Raw genomic sequence first — 20,508 nt, 5'->3', positions numbered from 1 at the left:
GTTGTAAACATAGGTCTAGTTCTTGACGTTTTCTGTGGTAGTCTGATTTAGCTGATGCTTTGATTAAGGAATGTTTTGTTTTCCTTCTCCCATCACCACTTTTGTATCAGAAGCAGATAAGGTTGGAGGAGGAAGTCAAGTGCGTCTCCACAAGGAGAGTGGAACCCATTGTAATGAAAGCCATGAGTGAAAAGGTTGGGTGGTTTTCTGTTTCACAGAGAACCTAAATAAAGCAACATATTAATCCAGTTTGACCCAGTAATGAAATGTTCTGGATGCTATTCATATCATTTGTACGACTTCCAGTTTCTTCACTGTCATTGAAAATGTATGACCCGCTAGTTACAAGATCTCTGAAAGGATTATGGGGGTGGGACTTTGTGTCTAGGTTTCCAGCAGCAATCAAGCAACAATCTGTGTAAGAACCTTGGCTGTATTTTCACCATGTGCATATGTAAACGTTCTAGAACACCCACATAGTTATCTAAATATCTTTGTCGATTTGCCTGATGTTCAAGGGCAGAAATTGGGTTGGGAAGAACCAGAGTATGGAGGTCATTTGGAGTGTTGGATGGGGTTGGGGTCCTGGTCCATCTCTGCTTAGAAGTGTCAGTGAGGCCCAGAGTCTGCAGAGGTTGCTAGGCTTGTGTCCTGACCTCCTGTGAAGACAGGCTCAGGGGTTTATCTACTCTGGGAATTAGGAAACCCGGGACAAGTAGGGTAAATAGAACAGGTAATTAATTCCCTGCTGTGGCTTGTTGGTGGATGAAAAACATCCCCTTTGTTTCCAACTTCAAACTGAACATTTATTTTACAACGCAGTGTACAGAAAAGTCCCTTATTACATTTAAACTATTGCTGTCATTGCACACAGTGCACTAAAATAATAAACTAACCTTAAATAAGGTGTTATAGGAGATTTAAACATGTTGGGGGTCTGGATTCCATGCATGCTCATTAACCATGATAGTAAACGAAAGGACAGACCAGTGTGTTCTGAGAAGTAACGGCCTGTTTTCTAATGTGGAGTAATTGGGTGAGTATACTATTCAAACCTCAACCATGTATGATGCTTCTGTGGGGAGTAGATCATAGGTGTGCATATCTCCCCTTGGAAGGGCATTGTGTGCACTTTCCTGTTGTAATTACTGTACTTACCTTGGGATGTTGACCCAAGGAATCCAATATAATGATACAATTAAAATTGCATGTTCGTATGCACCTCTTTTATAGAACTAGTAATTTTTTCCACAGTAAACCCGCATTGTACTGGGTTTAGAAATTCCTATCATACTTCATGCTATTGCACTTACTTTTGCAACTTACAAACCCATTTTAAGGTTAATGGGAGTGAAAGCATGTGACGTGCTATACTGAACATGCTCAGTAATTTCCCTTGTTTGCTTAAGAGAAATGGGCAGCCACATAGAAAGGAAAGTAGGCGGAGAGATTAGGCGGCTGGTGAGCTCACAGAAAGGTTAATGTGCCTCTCTCAGAATCTATAAAATGTGGAGTTGTGAAACTTGTTCTACCTGAGTTTTGCCTGCTGTCCCTCTCTCCCTCCCCTACCTTTTTCCATCCATCTCTCCTTCTTGTCCCTTCCTCTGCTGATTGCCTTTCTTTTGTATAGTTTTGCCTAAACTGCAGGGTAAATGGTAGGAGGAAACTTGAAATTATAAACTTTTTTCAAGATTTATTGAGCTACAATTGAAATATAACATCATGTAAATCTAAGGTGCACAATATTATATATATATATGTACATATATATGTGTATATATATATATATATATATATATACCTACATATATATACATATATCTCAAAATGATTACTACAATAAGGGTAGTTAACACATCCATCACCTCACAGTTACCTTTGTGTGTGTGTGTGTGTGTGTGTGGTGAGAAGTTTTAAGATTTACTCTCTTAGCAACTTTCAAGTATACAATACAGTATTGTTAACTGTAGTCACCATGCTGTACATTAGATCCCACAGCTAATTCATCTTATAATTAGAATTTCCTACCCTTTGACATCCGTCACCCATTTCCCTCACACTCTCCACCCACTGCCCCTAGCAACCACCAGTCTACTCTCTGTTTCTGTGACTTTGGTTTTTTGAGATTCCACATGTTAAGTGAGGTTATTCTTGCCATTGATAGTAATCATGCTCTTTCTTTTTCTTTTTTTTTTTAAATTAAATTTATTGGGGTGACAATGGTTAGTAAAATTACATAGGTTTCAAGCGTACAATTCTATAATACATCATCTATATTTCACATTGTGTATTTACCACCGAGTCAGTTCTCCTTCCATCACCATATATTTGATCCCCTTTACCCTCATCTACCATCCCCCATCCCCTCTGGTAACCATTAAACTGTTGTCTGTGTCTATGAGTTTTTGTTTCTTTATTTGTTTGTCTTGTTCCTTTGTTGCTTTCAGTTTTATATCCCACATATGAGTGAAGTAACATTATTCTCGACATTTTCTGGCTTACTTCGCATAGCATAACTCTGGATTCATCCATGTTGTCGCAAATGGTACTATTTCATCTTTTCTTATGGCACAGTAGTATTCCATTGTGTATATACCACATTTTTTTTTTTTTTTTTTTTTTTTACCCAATCACCCATGGTGTTTCTAAAGAACATTTGTTTGAGAGTAAGGAAGGTCAGAAAGCAAGGGAGAAATAAAGGGAGAGAAGGTGGTAGTTTCTTCTGAGGTGGCTTGTGATTATTAAGAAGTCCAACTAAAACCACTGTGAGAAAAGGAAAAATATTACCCCAATGTCCACATTTAGGGGTTTTGATACAATCATCTTGAAAACCTAGCTGAGGAGTGGGGACTCTCCCTGTGGAGAAGTTGTCATTCCTGTAGGAATGAACAAAGTCCTTTAAAACAGATTTTGTGGGTTTGGGTATTTATTTTTCACAAACTGAAATTGCACTTACACAATATTTAATGTTCAAAATAATGTATTTTCTTGCTTTGTCTTCTTAGAGGTAAAACAACATTAAAAACATTATTTTAATCTCGGATTTTGTCTGTATTTACAATGCAGACTGACTGAAGATCAATAGAGCTTATATATTATGGTCTGTAGGGAAAATGTAATTTATATAGCCTGTGAATTCTCAATTACATGAATCATATAATTCAGTTACACAGTTTGTAATTAGGTATTTTAAGGTATGTTAAGAATGCAGGAAACAGCATATGGGGTATTTCATAGTAGTTCTTAAAAACATAGTATGAAAATTAAAAATAGCTATCATAATAAATGCTGCCATAGCATGTTTCATTTTGTAAAATACATTTCATGGACTTCTTTTTAAGAGCAAATGAGTAAAATGATATAATTTGGGGCCCTCTACACCAAAGGTTTGTGGTGACTTCTTAGGTGTGTTATTTCTATGCAGCTCTATTCTAGGTAGTCTCAAAAGATACTTGATTTTTTTATGGAGGCAAAAAACAAAACAAAACAAAGACCCTACGTAAAATTAAATATTTCATTGTTGAAGATGATCAGGGATATACTTTTAAAGCTACTCAGTCCTTCGTCTCCTCACCCATGTTTCTGAGTCTCTCCCTATGTTTATGAGGTGGTACTAAAGGAATAATAATTTTAGTTTAAGTGAAACACAAACCGAAAAGTTAATTTTCTAGGAAGAAGTGACACAATGCATAATAAAGCCAGTAAGTGCTGTATTTGACCACCTGATGAAAATCAGTTCATTACATTCTGAGAATGACTTTTAACTGAAAGACAGAATACTGATATTGTTTTTCTTGTTTTCAGGACTAATCTATGCTACTTCTTTTCTCTGTTAGTGTAGGTAATAGAGTAGATTTTAGCGGCAGGTTGGGGATTTTTAGACAGGAAAATATCTGGTGTTTGCCTGCCAAATTTAAACTACATGAAACTTTAGCAATTTGCTCCTGAATTAAGAACTGATTCCCCAAAATCTATTTGAAAACTAGAGATTTTTTCATAATTGGGTGATACTGGTCCTATCATCAGTTTGCTCTTTTGACTGTTTTTTGACTCTTCTTTGTGCTTATCTAAAAAAAGATTATATCATTGCTGGCGTGTGTCTCAAGTATATTGTAGAAAATAACTTGATGTGATGATCACATCCTCATTACATTACACTTGGTCGAGAGCTAACCATTTAAAGTGGCATTTTCCTCTTTCAGACTCTCAGGTGTAAGTGACTTGCAATGGTAAGGCTAAAATGATTTTCTTTTAATGTGTAGGCCAAAAATGTAAAACACAATTATAAATCAGAAATGTAAATATTGTATAATTGCTGAGAAATAAGTACCTTTTCTGTTTTAATGAAAACTTTTCAGAAAACTGATACTGAAACGAAGTGTGCAGATACCACCCAGCTGGTATGTCTGAGTATGACACCTTTGGACACGTGGTTGAAGTGAAATTTCCATTCCCTTTATGAGGGCATTAGAGCAGGGAATTCAGCCATGGGGGTCAAGGTTTGCTTTTCAAAGAAGAGGATAGGTGCCCTAAGGGAAACCTGTTACCCTTCACCTTGATTTAATAAACCTCAGTGTATGTCTCAGCAGTTATCCATGTAGGGGAGGAAGCTAGCCTGGCATGAACCCAGAGACTTCTGTGTTGGTTTCCTTGACAAGGAGAGTGTGTGAGGAGGACCTCTAGATGCTGTCATGTTCCTCTTAGTGTACTCTGTCTTCCTTGCCACTTTTCCTTTACCTCAATCAAACATGAGGTCTCACTTTTTCAATGTTTCCAGGGACCTGTCCAAGTGGTCAAGATTCTGTCTTCCCACGTGTGCCCTCACTGTTAGTCATCAGTTATTTGAGGTAACTTGAGTCACTTGGGCTCAAACCAGATCAAATCAGATTATTGGTTAGTAAGGGAAACTCAAATTAAATCACATGTATTGGCTCATATAAACAAATTATTGATGAGGACAGGTGTAGATTTGACCTTGGGGTGATGGGACCAGGGGCAACTGTGTCACCAGGACCCTTCCTTTTTCTTCCTTCTTTTTTTTCTTCCTTCCTCTCTGCCTCCCTCCCTCCCCCCCCCCTCTCTTTCTCTCTCTCAGCTTTGTCTTCCTCAGAGGAAGAAATATGATCGGATCAGACTGTGTCATGTGACCAGCCAGGAGGCAGTGAACTTAAACTCACTTTGAGTAAGACCGCCCTACCAATCTGTGTTGTCTGCAAGCTATCCAGCAATGCTCAGTCCTTTGTAGTTCAGTATGGTGGGGGTGGGACTGGTGATGGTGGAATTCAAGTCTTAATGGTTAAAGAGAAGGAATTCTGGGCAGAAGGAGGAATTCTGGGCAGAAGGGAATTCTGGGCAGAAGGAGGAGTGTAGCCAAAGGCTCCAAGGTGAAATGCTCTTAACATATTCCAGGAACGGAACTCTAGGGTTGTGAGAAGAGTGGATGCTCAGTCTTGACCTGTTTTGTTCTATAAGCAATAGGGAGCCTTCGGAAGCTTTAGGCAGAGAGATGATACAATTATATAAACATTTTAAAGTGGATACATGAATGGAGTGCTTTCAAAATTTTTTACACCATCACACATAAAACTTATAATATTTTAATAGTACTCTGGGGTAAAAGCTGGAAGGTCATGGCCTCAGGCTCACTGGATGCCTCAGGACTGTCTGGGAAAGAGGGTGAAAGTACCGAAGTAGAGACTTGGGTAGGAAAGAAATATGTGAAGATGTGAAAGAAATATGCTATTAGGCCAGGCAAGAGAAGATGGGAACCTATACGTAAAACCTACACGCAATGAACATTGAGAGAACAGAAGGGAAACTAGGTGGCAAAATGTAATTATGAGGTGTAATCAAACAATATGGTGAACTTTTAAATAACAACAAAAAAATATTACAATAAAAGACACATTGCCATTAATCCCCCTCAAAATACTCCCCTTCACTTCAAACACACTTATCCCATCATTCTTCCCACTTTCTGAAGCAGTTCTGGAAGTCCTCTCTCATGAGTGTCTTTAGTTGCGCTGTTGTGGCTGCTTTGATGTCTTGAATCATTTTGACTTTGGGGAAGAACTAGAAGTTGTACGGTGCCAGATTTAGTGAAGAAGGTGGATGAGGAAACACCCTAATGTTTTAATGTTTTTATTTGACAGAAATTGCCGTATACCAGAAGTGATGTGTGACACGGAGCGTTGTCATGATGGAGGATGATTTTATGGCACACTTTAAAACACACCTCCTCTAAACTGTAGTTCACACTCAGCTGCCTGCACCAAACAAGTTGAAACTTGTTACACACTCTTGCTAAGGTTCAACACATGCTACTTCCTGTATTGAAGACCCCTGCCTTTCCATTGGATGGCACTCGGCAGCAGCATTCACCGTAGGCGAATTTGATCACACCAGAAAAGCTCCATGTCACACATTGCTTCTAGTATGGCAATTTCTGTCAAGTGAAAACATTATGGTGTGTCCTCATTCACTTATTTACCAGATCTGGCACCATGAGACTTCTGTCTCTTCCCCAAAGTCAAACTGACCGTGAAAGGTAAACATTTTGAATTGATTCTGGACATCGAGGCAGCCACAACAGCGCAACTAAAGACATTCACGAAAGAGGACTTCCAGAACTGCTTCAGAAAGGGGCAAGAATGGTGGGATAAATGTGTTTGAAGCGAGGGAAAGCATTCTGAGGGGGATTAATGGCAATGTGTCTTTTACTGTAATACATTTTTTTTATTTAAACATTCACCATATTTTTTATCACACTTTGTAAATCCACAGTAGTCATTAAATCTCGTGTCATCTCTTATTTTTACTCTCAAATAAATTTTAAATAAAAGTGATTCAACTTTCAGCATTTTTTCTCATTTATTCTTCCTCTCCTGAACCTTCTGCCTGTGCTCCCACTTGCTTTCCTCAAACTTTGATGTATTTAGGAATCACCTGGAAAGGTTGTGCAGCATGCAGAATCCCAGGCCCCAGCCAGAGATTCTGGTTCTATAGGTCTGGGGTGGGGTTCTGGCATTTGCGTTTTTCCAAGGGTTTCTGGTAATCAAGTCCTCCACAAAGCCATAGTTTTGGAAGCACTGCTCTGATATATGTGCTGGGAGCAGTAAGAGTTTAACTCTGTCAGAGAGAGGAGACTCTTGCTGAGGTTTGCAGTGCTCAGGTTGAATCCTGAAAATAATCCGTGTGCTCATTCAGTGCAGGGTCATTGCCTGGCTGGTTCTTATATCCATGTCCCACCGGCAGTTCACCCCCTATACACACAAGGAGTTCAGCTGGAAACCTTTCACTCATTACCAAGATCTTGGTCCAGTCTTCCTGCCATTCAGACCTTTGCAACCACTCCCTGGCTAGAGAGCAGTGGACTCTGGGGGTCCCTTAATGCCTTGTGTTTCATTACACTGTGACAGTGAGCTGTGATCCTTTGTGTTCTTTCCATAAAACCATGACTGCTTGGGTTCCAGAAAAATGATCTATAAACATTACTTGAATTGAATTGAAGACATATAAAGGAGAAAACACAAAAGATGTGGGAAATCCATGGCATGGGTAAGACTGTGTGAATAATCAAGCATTTGTAATAGTTTGAATTTACTCTATTTAATTTTTGCTCTTTTAAGAAAGATTCAGTTTTTATGCTTGGATCCTTCTTTTAAAACCTTTTTTTATTCCATTTTCTCATATGTCAAACTCACTCTTTTTTGGTTGTCATGTTTCCTGGAAGAGGAAATCCATTATATGGTAAATTCATGCCCTGGAATAATTAATTTACCTCACATGAGTGAGGACTTTATTCTGAGAACAGGCAGTGTACCCTGAGTCACCACAAAACCTGGCTTTCATCAATACAGAAAAAGCGCTTTAATTGTTCTTCGTCCTTGCTAATGCTTTGCACTGATTAGCAGAGTATGCTTTCATATTTAGCAAAGTCTTTATTCAGAATATATAAGTATTATTTGGACTGTATTTTCTTGCAGTTGAATCCATACTTTTAAAGATCACCATGGATATGGAATGGGAGCAAAAGCATTTTGCAACATTCCTATTATCAGTTTAATTGTAAGCAGTTCTGATTACAGGAAAAAAACTCTTCTAACATGGGAACAGAAATTGCAAAATTGACTCCTCTTGAAAAAAACAAAAACATCTGCACTTACTGAATTAACTGAGGCATGGCTTCACTGTATGTATGTGAACACATATAGGATATGTATTTTTATCTTCACATCTAGAAATCTGCTGTCACCGCCCACCTTAGGTATTGTCACCTGGTCCCTTTGGCTAAACAGTTCACGATCATCTGGATGAACGGTCTGGGTCTTCAGACCATTCAGCAGACTGGGCCAGCATTAGTTGAGCTTACACTCGTAGCATGACATGCACAGAACCATGCCAAGCATGGCTAGCCCCTGCTTTCCCCAAGCATCCCTTCTGTTAGGAGACCAACATCCATTGAAAGCTGGATTAATGGACTGCTAGGATGGAGTCACAGCACTATAGGAAAATAAAACAGTCAAATGACAGATCATCTAAATAGAAAGTCTGATGCCCCCCACCCCTGCCTGAAGCCTCTGTTGAGACAGTATTAGCTGGCCTGAGTTTTTTCTATGCTGAATTTAGAGTGATAATGTGATGAAGAAAACATCAATTGCTGGTGAATATAAAAACCACTAATTATAGTGCTTTGGTTTTTCCTTCTTTAAATTGCTGATAATCACCGTACATTTATGTTACAATGTAATGTGGGGCAAGATAATAGCAAAGCAGAATGCACCAGTGAATTCTATGCATACCTTACCTCCATGTGGAATGGAATCTCCCACGGAATGGAACCTAACACCTGTCAAAACATGGCCATGTCTTGGGCTGTTATATGGGCCAGGTGCTGCATCAGATTATGAAAACAAAATGACAAACCGTCGTTGCAGGAAACAAATTGACTTCAACCTCTAGGTTCGTGTCCCTCCAAATCTCTCCTCCACATGTCCTTCAGAGTTCTCTTTCTAAAATACAAATCTGTTCATACTACCGTTCCTATTAACAGTTCATCCAAGTATCCATATAGTCATTGATTCAAAACACATTAATGACAAGCCAGACACTATGCTAAGCATTGGTAACACCTTTTTTTTTTCCTTCATGAATCTTCCGTTGGGTTGGTGAAATAGACACTAATTATATGATCAAAGATATAAACTCTCATTTTCCCTCCAGCCTACAGAATAGTTTTAACTCCTAAGCATAATATATAACAATATCATTTGTCATTATCTGGCCCATAAACTTCTTTGGTCCTCATCTCCTCTCCTCCAGCTAACACTGTCATTCCACAGTTCCCTGAATATGTCAACCTATTTGTTTGTCTCATGCCTTTCCACATGGCCTCTCCTTTTGCTTGATTTACTTCCCTTTTCTTCTTTCTGCTTGGTGAGCTCTTCACCTATCCATGAAGACTTTGCTCAAATGCCCCCTCTTGTGTGGCAGACAGAAATAGCGATTTCCTTGCCTGTGCTCCCAAAGCGTCCATGCCACTCCTTGTTTTTAGCACTTGAAGTGGTGTTACAATGATCTCTCTGTGACTCCTTGTCTGTTAGACTGGGAACTCTCAAAAGTAGAAGAGATGCATCTTACTTGCTTTCCTCTTCCTAGACTTCAGCACAGAACTTGACCCAGAGTAGATGCTAAGAAACTGTTGGTTGATATTAAATTGTTATTCACAATCATATTAACGAAATATGGAGATAGAAAAGGGAGACATGGAAAGGGCAGGAGAAGGATGATTGAATGACATGATCTAATAAAAGCAGGTTATATCGGAATACTAAAGGCCAGTAGTTTTATGTTTGAATGACCTTCAGCGTTAAGAAATTCAACTAGAATTTTCTACAATGTGATGAGTCTAGTTAGGTTATTATTTTGGTGTGGATACCATCACACTGATGTTCAGAATCACGGTGAGAGGCTGTGGACTTCAGGCATGAAATTCCATGTGTTCACATGAGGATGGAAAAATAAATCTCATCTCTCAGTAACGTGCAGTGCTACTGGGATATGCTGTGACATGACCTTGTACCCAATGACACACCTGCCCACATACTCCAAACCAATAAGGCTGAGGACAGTCAGACAGTTGCCTGCCCCATTCCTTAGCACTGTACATTTCTGGTGCTTCTTTCAGAAAAATGAAGGAGACTGAGATTTATGGTGACATTTGAGACTGTTAGCTGTAGGTGATCTAGGAAGGGGACAGAGGAGATTTTATTTTTCTCTATTCCTGGGAGACTGTACTGTGTTGCCTCCCTCACTGGAGGGAGACTAGCTCATTTGTCATTTTGTGTACTTATGATGTTACTGAAGTGAGGTGGTTTGGCTTCAGGTCAGAGTCTACTACAGCGGAAAACCTCTTTGCAATGAAAACACCTCCTGGCCTTTGCTTGAGAGGCTATGTGCAGAAAGCTGGGACAGACCAGATCAAGGACATTGGGAACAGTTCTCCTCATGGTGCACTGTGTATCAATGTCAGAAACATGCCCACACTTCCTGACCAGGGCACTGCCGGGCCCTGATGCCTCTGGAACCCATGGGGGGCATTCTTGTCCCTCCAGCATCTCACCTGTGCTGGAAGGAAACAGAATGAAGTTACAGTGAGGTGCCCGGCAGACGTGAGCCTCGCTCCTGGTGTCATGTTAAGGATACCAAGCAATGGAAATTGATCCTGTGGACATCCATGGAAAATTCATTTGTTTTTTTATTCCTACACCAAAGCTGTATTTTTCAATCATTTCTGAATAGAATTTTTTGTTAAATTGTTTACGTAATGAATTGAAGATTAGTTTTTGCCTGTATGGTTCACATGTTGCCCTGTGACTGATACGAATATCACCTCAGAGGGAAATGTTTATCACATTCACAAAAACAATATTCTCCAGCCTTTTAACAATCACTTTTTGAAAGATAAACAAAGAAAATCCAAAGCCAAGAGGAACGGAGGGAAATTCAGTTGGTATGAGAAACATAGGGGTTTTAACTCTATAGTTGATGTTTTATTTATTTATTTAGTTTTTTAGATTTTATTGGGGAAGGGGAACAGGATTTCCCTTCCCCAGGACTTTTTTGTACTTTCAGGACTTTTTTCCAACTCAAGTTGTTGTCCTTTCAATCTTTGCTGTGGAGGGCGCAGCTCAGCTCCAGGTCCAGTTGCCGTTGCTAGCCCACCATCCCTTGCGGGAGTCAAACTGGCAACCTTGTGGTTGAGAGCTCACTGGCCCATGTGGGAATCAAACCGGCAGTCTTCGGAGTTAGGAGCATGGAGCTCTAATAGCCTGCGCCACCGGACCGGCCCGTTGGTGTTTTATTTTAAAAAATAAAAATGATTTGAAAAAGTTGGGTAGTGGGTACTTTAATGTTTAACATTCTCCATTTGTGTCTCTAAGCTTAAATGCTTTCTAACAAAATCATTGTGAAGCATCTTTTGAATAGCATTAGAGAATTTCAGGAAGTAATATGGCCGTTACGAATTGTTTTATTACAAATTTTCAACATGGCGGCATTTCTGAAAGGTTCATTAGTTTCTGTTGCTGTGTATGTCTTTTCTTTATAAAACATATTATGATCCAGATTCTTAATTTACTCTGGTTTTGCCCTCATTACTTTGTATTGGGCAAATCTTACTTTTTAAAGTCTGGTTAAAGAAACATTAACCCAGAATCTGACAGATGAAGATGTTCCAAAATGTGGTTAACTGACGGTTTATGTTCAGGTGGGTGCTGGCAAGGTGCCCCTGTAGGCTCCCTCGGAGAATTGCCACTTTCCTCTCTGCCCTCCCAGTCTCTGTTGCTGGCTGGTGGAGGTTCCTCTTTTTTGTCAAGTCAGTGTGACAGAGCTCCTGCTAGCTTCTGTCACCATCACATGTGAGCAGCTTTGGCCAGACTCATCTGGGGACATGCACTTGGTTGTGGCCACCACCACAAAGGAAGTGAATGCCTGCAATGGTGTGTGGTCAGCTGAATAATGAACCCCAATGATACTCATCCCCACAACCTGTGAATAAATATATTCATACCTTACATGGTGAAAGGGACTTCACCAATATGATTAAGGTGAGATGGGGAGGTGACACCGGACTATCCAGGTGGGCTTGATGTCATCACAAGGATCCTGATGAGAGGAAGGCAGAAGGTCACAGTTAGAGAAGAAAATGTGTGTGACTGGGAGGCAGAGGTCAAAGCAATGTGACCATGAGACAAGGACTGAGCAGCCTCCAGAAGCTAGACAAGGCAAGGAACAGGTCCTCCCCTAGAGCCTCCCCAAGGAGCACGGCCCTGTTAGCACCTGCATTGCAATCCAGTGCAAGGGATTATAGACTTATGAGCTTTGCAAGCATAAGATGATCAATTTGTGTCATTGCAGGTCACTGACACATTTCATACAGCAGCCACAGGAAACTAATACAAACAGTCCTGTGCTTGAGAGAGGAAGAGCAAGGGCCAGGCAGGGGTGGAAGACCTCTCTCACATCAGAGATAATCAGGCTCTGGCGAGCTTGGAAAGAGTGAGGATTCAGCTCTGAACAGCGTTAGCTTTGCGTCGGACTTCCTGGTTAAAATCCTGGCACCGCCATTTATTAACAGTGTCTTCTTGAGTAAGTGGCTCTCTGTCTGTCTTTGTCCTCTCAACTGTAAAATGAGAATGATAATAGAACTTGCCTCAGAGGCTTGTTATGACGTTTAACTGATACAATACGTGCGAAGTGTTTGCACAGTACCTGGCACAGAGAAGAGGTGTTATAAACACTGACTATTATTATTATATAAGCCCTCAGCTATTTAAAGGCTGTGCTGTGTGTTTATGGTTGCCGGATTTTATTAGCCCATTTAATAAGGCACTCTTTCTTTTGGGGACAACATGAATTATACATTCCTGGCACATATAAATGTAGAAGAAATACCTGCTCATTCTGGGGCAGTGACATTGTGGCTAAATGCATGGTCCTTGGCTTGGTGGGATTTTTTTTTGTTTTGTTTTAATATGGGGCACAAAAATAAATATACACGCTTTCTATGTGAGGAGTAGGTCTGTTCCTTGCCATGAAATATGTTCATGGCTACCTGCTCAAGTCTTAACTCAGAGAGCTCTTAGGTTTGCATTCTTGTATTCTTGTACTCACAACAAGGAGCATTTCTCTAAAGCATCTGGAAGCCTCTCAGGGAAAGAGGACTAGGTGCAGTGGCTGGGGGTGAGAGACACGTAGGGTCATCCTGTTGTAAAGTTGTGAGAATGTGGAAACCTCACAGATCGTGGCCAGCAATGAGTTTAAGGCATAGTGATCTCACAGTGGAAGGAGATGGTCCCCTGAAATTTGTCTTATTTCATTCTGAAGTCCTTTTGGTACTTTGTAGTAACTGTCTCTGCAGAAAGGACCTACTGTGAGCTATCATCCAGTTTATACTAAATTTCCCTCTATGGGTGGCATTTGAGTTGGTCAGGTGTTGCCTTCTGGATAGAGAGGAGCATTTGTGTAAGTGAGGCAGAAAGACAGCAAAGAGCAGGACATGGCTTGGGAAGTTACAGACAGGTGAGGCACATGGTATGTACTGGGAGGTATATGGAATTGTCCAGTGAGGGAAGTATGTGAAGAGCTTCAGGCATTTAACTTAGGAGCTGATCCTAGAGCCCTTCCCTTACCAGATATGCAAAGGTGCTGTATGAAAATAGGCACTGCGAGGTCCCAGAGTTTGGGAAATGTTTGGGAAAACAAGCAGAAAGCATTTCTTTCCTGTGTCTTAGAGGAAATTCTTAGAGCCTATCAATATATTTTTAAATTTCCTGGAAGTAGATACAGTAGATGAGTAGAAATGAGACCTGGAACTAAGGCATCAGGACAAAAAAGAGAGAGTGGGTCCAATAGACACTCAGGGTGAGGGATAGAAAACAATTGGTAACCAATTAGATGGTGAGGGGTGCACTGAGGAGGGGGACAGTGGCGTGAAGGCCAATGTGACCCCAGTTTCAAGTTAAGGATTTTAGGCAGTAGCTTAGCATGTTAAGTATCAGAGGAATAGAAAAGATGGATTTGATTTTATAGGAAGATAATGGGTCTTGAATTTATTTGGACTTGTTTTATTTGTAATGCTAACACGATAGCTAATGGTGCCAGTGTCCACAGACCTTTGAGAATGTGGGTCCGGGGTAAGGATTGCTGTAGGGAACAAAGCTGGACAGAGATGAGTAGTGCAACTGAAGACTTCCAGAGATAGTAGGGTTTCCAAGCAAATCACACTCACTTATAAAAATCAGTCGGTAATGTTGTGCTCATGGGCAGAAGGGTAGAGCCATAATTTAGCTCTTAAGGGCTAACTGTTATATTCTGATTAGGATCATTGTCATGTTTAAATAGAAGCTATATCTTTTCTTGCAGAATCATTGCTTGTGCAATGACTATGAATAAGTATGTGGAAGAAAATGTGTCTCAGAAATCTTACACGACCATCAAGTATTTCATGAAGATGCTGAGCAGTGTCAGCGAGACCCTGATCTTCATCTTCATGGGCGTGTCCACCGTTGGGAAGAACCACGAGTGGAACTGGGCCTTCGTCTGCTTCACCCTGGCCTTCTGTCTGATCTGGCGAGCACTGGGTAATGAGCACGTTTCCCCAAGTGAATGTTCGGAAACAGTCCTGAAAAGAATGGGGCTCTCGTCTCCTCCTTCCCCTTTGCTGCTGCGTCGTCTTCTTTGTCTCCCTCTCTTCATGTTCCTCACTTCCTTTTTTCATCCTCCTCCTCCTCCTAATTCTTCTCTTCCTCCTTTTTTTCCTTTCTTCCTTTCTCCTCTTCTCCTTTTTGATCTTTACTTCCCTGAATATCTTCATGCCTTTGCTATAAATCAATATTTAATCTGTCTTAGGTACTCTGATTTCACATTTTCACCCATTATCTTGGAACAACAAAGGCCCAACAGCCTAGTAATACAAATACTGCAGAGGAAAAGGTGGAAAGATACCATGGGGCTTATTTTTAAATCTTCTGTCTTGTCACAGAAGCATAGAAAACACATCTTCGTATTTACTCGTTCTGGCCTCACAGTCTATTTTCATTGGTTTTGTTTTCCTTCTCAGGTGTCTTTGTTCTGACTCAGGCCATTAACTGGTTCCGGACAATCCCCCTGACCTTTAAGGATCAGTTTATCATTGCCTATGGGGGGCTCCGAGGTGCCATCTGCTTTGCGCTAGTGTTTCTCCTTCCTGCTGCCGTATTTCCCCGGAAAAAGCTCTTCATTACGGCTGCGATCGTCGTCATATTCTTTACTGTCTTCATCCTGGTGAGTCGAGTGTTTTCTCCCAGCAAAGTGTCTCCCTTTCCCAGGATGAAACCTGATCTTTCAGACTATCGTGATGAGCATTTTTTATAAGACACAACTTTGCAAAGGCATGTTGAAGCTTTGGTAGTTATAACGTTAGGGAAAGTCATATTTCCTCATGTCACTGGATTGTGCAGCAGCCTGAGCGTCCAGTTTGGTCACTTGGCCTTGACAGAGGATGTATTATTTAAGGACTCTCAGCTAAGTGATCTAAGCTTACTGCTGGAAACTTACGAACTGTGCTTGCTCATCCTCGTCATTTTTTTTTCACTCTCCGACCTAGTAAATGTGCTCAGTAAATGCTAGTTCCCTGATGATCTTCCAGCAGCTATTCGACCTGAGTCGAATAGCAGTGTTTCTTTTGAAACAGTGGGATGGGTAAAATTCAAGTTTAAGGTTGGGAGGCAGAAAGTATGGCAGGGAGAGCATGGGCCTGTGTCAGGATCCTGACTTTGCAAGTTACTCTCTTTAGGTCAATAAGCCAGCCTTTAGGAGATTATATGTTGTGGATACTCATTTAGTAAATACATGTTGGACTTCTGCTACGTGCCAAAGAGTGCACTAGGAGCTCAGGATGAGTGAACTAAACACAGAAACGTCCCTGTCCCTGGAAAGCTTGTATTCCAGGGAGGACGGCAGACACAGGACGGTAAACACAACAAGTCAGTAAGTTAGAGAGTGTGTTAGGAGGCGAATGACACGATATGATAGTAAGGGAATCAGTCTTAAGACACTGGGGAGGAGAGGAAAGCAGCCAAGGAGACTGAGGACTCGTGACAAGTGACAAAGGAGGAGAAAACAGGAGATGTTTTATTTTTAAAAAATCCTTGTTTACCTTTTAGTCACAGAGTGCTTTCTATATACCTGACTCAGGTTGAAACATCTTTGATATTAACATATTTAATCCTCATAACAATTCTGTGGCAGAGTTCTAGGAGGAGTCACCATCATACTTCCCATTTCATAGATGAAGAAACTGAGGCTTTGGAACTGAGTTTAAGTACTTTCCCCAAAGTTACATGACTAGTAAAAGACCAAGGTGGGAGTCAAAGCCAGTTTGGTCTTAACTCTGAATAAAGTGCCCAGTGGAATATGTGGTGTGTATGGTAAGTATCCTATATTGTAACTCCCTGAGCTTCTTGTCACTTCTCCAAACAGGAGTTCATCCTTCATTCATTCATACCTCCCAACACGGGGGACAGTAGGCTGCCCTGTCCAAGGAATCCTGGAGAAGGATGCCTTGGGAGACCCTCTCCTAAGTTAAGAAATGGCCACTTTTTGTAACTGTCTTTGCTGGTACCCATCAGGGACCGCTTCCTTGTGTGAGGCACTCAGACCAGGGCTTTCCTCTTTGCATTATGTCATTTCATCCTCAAAACAAAGCTTTGAGAAGGAGACCAGTGAGGCTCAAAGAGAGAAGAGACTGGCCCAGAGACACACATTGATAATGATGGAAGCTGAAGGTGAGCCCAGGACTCTGACTTTATAGACAAGTTCGGAACTATTAGCTTTATTGACTTTACTTAGAGAAGCCATTATTCACCAGGTTATGGCTAGTAAGGTTCTGTTACAGTTATACATACTAGTGTGGGTTCTGATATCCCCTGTTGGTTTGAGTTCCCTTCTTATATTCAGGGAGACTCCTGGGTGTAGAGGACAAGCAAATTTCCTTGTCTTTATCTCTTTACTGATGAAGAAATAAAGGTCTTTACAAGGTCCTTGTTAAAGTCATCCACTTTCTTACTCTCCCACTCTACCTGAGGCACAGTCTTGCCATGAATCCACTTGCCTTGAGCATTTTCTCTCAGGAGCATGCTAGGGCATCCCGCTTGAGGGGAAAGTCAGATAGGGATGAGTGACTCACCACCTTTCCTAGGCCAGCTGCCCTGTCCTTAACCCGCCAAGGCTTAGTGAAAGCTCTGGACTCTTCCCCATGTTCTCAGAACTAAAGGTGTCAAATATGAAAATAGAAACACGTCAGTCTAGTGCAACTAGGAACTGGGTTTATTAACCGTTATTGTCTATACAAGTGCTTCTCAAATCATCTGTAAAACCAGTGCCCATCCTGCAACATCATGGACATATACACTTGTAAAATACAATAAAATGACTTAATAGGAAGATGTAATTCAGGAGAGGGCATACAAAAGACAAGCTCACATTTTGTAGTTATTAGATTCAACAGACATAAAATTACATTTCTACAATCAGAATAGATATAGCCTGGGGAAAAAGCAAAGTATTACAAAAAAGTATACTATTGTTCACTGATTGTGTGTGTGTGTGTAAGTTTGTAGAGCATCACTATCACACACAGACTATTTTGGCTTTTTGGAATTGTAACCCAACCAAAAGATGGTTCTATATGCATTCCATTCCCCATAGTCAAAGCCTACGCACCCACTTTGAATGAAAACCACGTATGGCAGTATTTAACTTTGATGAACAAAGTTTTTTTGTTTTTGTTTTTAAGATTTTATTGCGGAAGGGGAACAGGACTTTATTGGGGAACAGTGTGTACTTCCAGGCCTTTTTTCCAAGTCAAGTTGTTGTCCTTTCAATCTTAGTTGTGGAGGGTGCCATTCAGCTTCAAGTTGTTGTCCTTTCAGTCTTAGTTGTGGAGGGCGCAGCTCAGCTCCAGGTCCAGTTGCCGTTGCTAGTTGCAGGGGGCGCAGCCCACCATCCCTTGTGGGACTCGAGGAATCAAACTAGCAACCTTGTGGTTGAGAGCCCACTGGCCCATGTGGGGATTGAACCGGCAGCCTTCGGAGTTAGGAGCATAGAGCTCTAACCGCCTGAGCCACCGGGCCAGCCCGAACAAAGTTTTTAATATAATGAATTAAAAAAAGAGCAGAGATAACAAACAGAATAGTTTAGATGTGTTGGCTATGTTTGGTAATGTAAACACATCAAGTTAGTCCTTCCTTCAGTGGTGGAGACATTTGGGTGTCAGCATTGGGAGTCTGAAAGCATAACCCATGGCCAGTTTTCTCTGATTTAAGGAAACCTGGCAAAGCTCTCTTTGATGTCTGTTGGGAAGAGGGATGGCTGTAGTTCCATACCTGCTGCTGTCTTCCCTTCACTGTTGTATGCTCCACCATTCTGTTTGCACAGATTGGAGATTAATGGAGTAGTCTTGACACTGACCACTTTCTCTCCTTCTCTTTCTCCTACCACCCCTGACTCTTAAGAGACTCTGAACACACACATACACACAAATACATACGCACTCTCTTCACAAAGGATTTTTTCCCCAGAATATACCAATAATTAAGGAACTCAGGGAAAGAAGCCTGAAAGGAGATGCTTTATGGGTTATAAACATAGCAGATATAATTAATTAAAATCTATGCATACATTTTTGCCTTCTGATTAAGAACAATGCATTCTCCTTCAAATGACAACTTTTATGTTGATGGATCTATCATTAAACTTTAAAATGTCTTTCCCCCTTATTTCAACATTCTTATATGATGAGCTCATCTGTCCTGATACTGTTGAGTTAGCACTATCTTCTAAAATAGAATTCCTGTGACATATGGTTTATTATTTGATACCAAGATTTATAATGAGGATGTTAACATTCCTTGAATCACACTGGTAAATTAGAGAAGGTAGCCTGTTTCTGAAGCACGGTGTTACCAGAATACAGTCTCGCTTGTGAAACATTGAATGAGTGAGCAAGTCTGATTCCTTGGATGTGTAAATGCATTTCTTTTAAATAAGATTGGTAATATTATCTAAAATATAAGCTGTCTCTCTTGTTTTAAAATTATGTTGAAGATTGAGGGGAGGCAGAGTTCAGTAGTAGAAAACACAGATGTTGGAGTAAGGCTGCATTAGGTTGATAGTCTGGCCCAGCTCTAACAGCCTCTGTGAGCCTCAGTTTACATAGCTCAAAGATCTGGATAATGGGCTGGATGATGGTTAGTACTTTATACCAGGTACTGTGTTCATCCACATATTTCTTCTTCACTGCCTGGGAGTGGTACTAACCTGATGATTTAACTTGCTGATTTGCTATGTTTAATTATAACATTAAGTAAAATGGTAATAGAAGAAAGAAAAACTTAACATCTTTCAATGTACTTTCCTTTGAAAGGAAAAAAATGATTAGAGCACAATAGTTATTATTTCATGAATCCCTATAAACATATAGCTGGTCCTCAGAATTCTGGAAATCCATTCAGTGGTTGTCTAGAAGTCCATCAAGTAGCAAGACTGACTGGAATTCAAGAGGCAGAAATCTCTTTTGGCCTCCATTGCAAATTAGTATTGTATCCACTGTGCGTCATTGTCCAGAACTGTGAAGTGTCTGGGATTTTTACCTTACTTACAAGTTAACAAGTTAGCCGGTTAAATTTTCATGAATGCTTGCAGAAGACACCTGATTCCTGGGTCAGAGACAAAGGCCTTTATTACTTATGGTAAAATCCAGAGGCCAGAGCTTCATGTTGGTTTGGGTCAGTTCTCTGTACCCCAAGTTCCATGGGGAGACATGAAGTTTCTGCGATAGATGTCTGCACGGGCAGTGGACCGACAGACAGGAGTCAGACACTGAGCTTGAGGATCTGTCACTCTTTGTCTGGAGGGTAACATGACCTCATCTCTCAAGGTGTCTTGTTGCAAATGCAACCCTGATAATAATAGCCAAGTCAAAGTGGTCAAGGCCTTGTGTTATTGGCACCCCCTGTAGCGATGTGTGTGACACTCAGGACCCGTGGTGGGGTCGCCTTTCCCAACAATCAAAGACACCCTTGGTGACTTAGCCTCTCAAACTGAAGTGAGGATGTTCACAATTTTATAGACATTGGTAAACCTTCAAGTAAGCTTTGATTTGTTAAATAAATGGTCATATATTTTATATATTTATATATCATGTGACTATATATATTTATTTATAAATAAATAAATCTCTCTATATATTCTTATATTTAATTCACATATACCATTATTAACTAGAGTTCAATGGGATTCAGAAAATTTTTTTTTTTAGTCCTACAATAAAATAAACAAGATGATCAGGACTTTAAGATCACAAAATGTAGGCGAATAATTGAGGATGTAAGAGAAAGAAGAGTTAAAGATAGTTCCAAGAGTTTTTGTCTGAGCAAATAGGTGGAAACAAGGAGATATATAATTTAA

The 20,508-nt window shown here is 40.5% G+C and overlaps 1 protein-coding gene across 1 annotated transcript in view; it reads left to right on the top strand.

Moving 5' to 3' along the window:
- Positions 1-20,508, top strand: part of SLC9A2 (solute carrier family 9 member A2) — an 81,225-nt gene that overhangs the window by 35,450 nt on the left and 25,267 nt on the right. The window contains exons 4-5 of the mRNA XM_081069710.1: positions 14,425-14,642; positions 15,122-15,324. Coding sequence (XP_080925836.1) covers positions 14,425-14,642; positions 15,122-15,324 — 421 coding nt within the window. The remainder of the gene's footprint in view (positions 1-14,424; positions 14,643-15,121; positions 15,325-20,508) is intronic.

The sequence above is a fragment of the Rhinolophus hipposideros genome, assembly GCF_964194185.1.
Source record: "Rhinolophus hipposideros genome assembly, chromosome: 12".
Taxonomy (NCBI): domain Eukaryota; kingdom Metazoa; phylum Chordata; class Mammalia; order Chiroptera; family Rhinolophidae; genus Rhinolophus; species Rhinolophus hipposideros.
Note: the sequence above shows the minus strand (reverse complement) of the source record. Positions and strands in the feature narration are given on the sequence as shown.